General features: G+C 48.4%; 1 protein-coding gene across 1 annotated transcript in view; it reads right to left on the bottom strand.

Annotated features, from left to right (window-relative positions):
• Positions 1–1,205: 1,205 nt before the first annotated feature.
• The window catches only part of DQ04_05321030 (protein kinase), a gene marked incomplete at both ends in the record, with an annotated part of 2,109 nt that continues 2,028 nt past the window's right edge, over positions 1,206–1,286 (bottom strand). The window contains one exon of the mRNA XM_009314117.1: positions 1,206–1,286. This exon is cut by the window's right edge and continues 2,028 nt beyond it. Within this exon, the coding sequence (XP_009312392.1) occupies positions 1,206–1,286 (81 nt within the window).

Raw genomic sequence — 1,286 nt, 5'->3', positions numbered from 1 at the left:
TTTTTTTTTTTTTAGTACCGGTTGCCTCCATATTTTTTTTGCCTCTCTCCTCCTCACTCCTCTGCAAGTATGCCTTGCAGATGTTGCGTGTCCCTTGTCTCCTCTCCGTCGCCACACACACACACACACACACACACATATATATATATAAATATATATATAGATGTGTATGTCAGTATATATAATAGCAGTACGTATATGTGCAGCAAGGCAACACTTGCAGAATCAGTGATCTTGTTGTCTCGTCACACTCGTGCGAGGAAACAGGAGATGGATGCGCTTATAATCCAAAACAAAAATGATGTCCCTCAGATTTATTGGTTTGTTTGCTTCTTTTCGTTTCCTTGTCTGTATTATGTTTTTGTTTGGTTTTTTTTTTGTTTTTTGCTTCTTCTTGTCTTGAGATTTCATTTTCTTTGCCGTTGCTGTTTCCTCTCATATGCACTCTCTTTTTTTTTTTTCCTCTTCGTTTTTCTTCCTGCTGGTTCCACGCTCTCTTTGTCTCTGCCTCGCCCGCAGCCCCCTTTTTCTTTCTGTTCTGTGCGCCTCATCGTGGTTGTTGTGGTTGTCGTCGTCGCCAGGTGGCGGCGCCGGTGGCCATCACGGCAGCACCCAGCTGCAGCTGCCACAGGCGGTAACTCGTGGTGGTGGAAACGCACAAGCGAGCACAAAGCAGAATCCCAACGCCGCTGGCGCCCACCCACCCACACACACACACACACACACACCCCCGCAGGGGCCACCACAACCACAGACTTACACACAAATGACAGAAACAAAGCAAAGAAAAAAAGCGTCAACACACAATCACGATCAGACCCCTTCATAAAAACGAAAAGAAAAGAAGAAATTGAGGCGCCGATTGCACTACCGCTATTTGTAGCTCTTCTACCACCACACCCATAAGGCAATGAAGAACGCGCAAAAATAAAATCAGCGGAAGACAACACAAGTGCCCACACACACACACACAAAGTGCGGTCACGATGTGCCTTTCGATTACGCTGTCAACCATCTCGACCGATGTTCCCTCCATTTTCGAATGGTCACGCGAAACAGCACAGAGATGGAATGGCTTAAAGCAGAGATGTCGCACAGCACCATGACTCTTGTTGACATCCGGTGTGTTTTAAAACCTATTCCTCTCTCGTTCTTTCCCCCTCTCACTCTCCCTTTCTGTTCCTCACCGACTCCGCAGCGGCGCGTCAGCGTGTCGAGCAGACGGTGGCTCCTGTCCTCGGAGTGGAGCGCTGCCTCTCACTCGCCGACCGCGAGCCACTGCGGCT

Source organism: Trypanosoma grayi, assembly GCF_000691245.1.
Source record: "Trypanosoma grayi strain ANR4 Tgr_532_V1, whole genome shotgun sequence".
Taxonomy (NCBI): Eukaryota; Euglenozoa; class Kinetoplastea; order Trypanosomatida; family Trypanosomatidae; genus Trypanosoma; species Trypanosoma grayi.
This window is presented reverse-complemented; position numbering and strand designations above follow the sequence as displayed.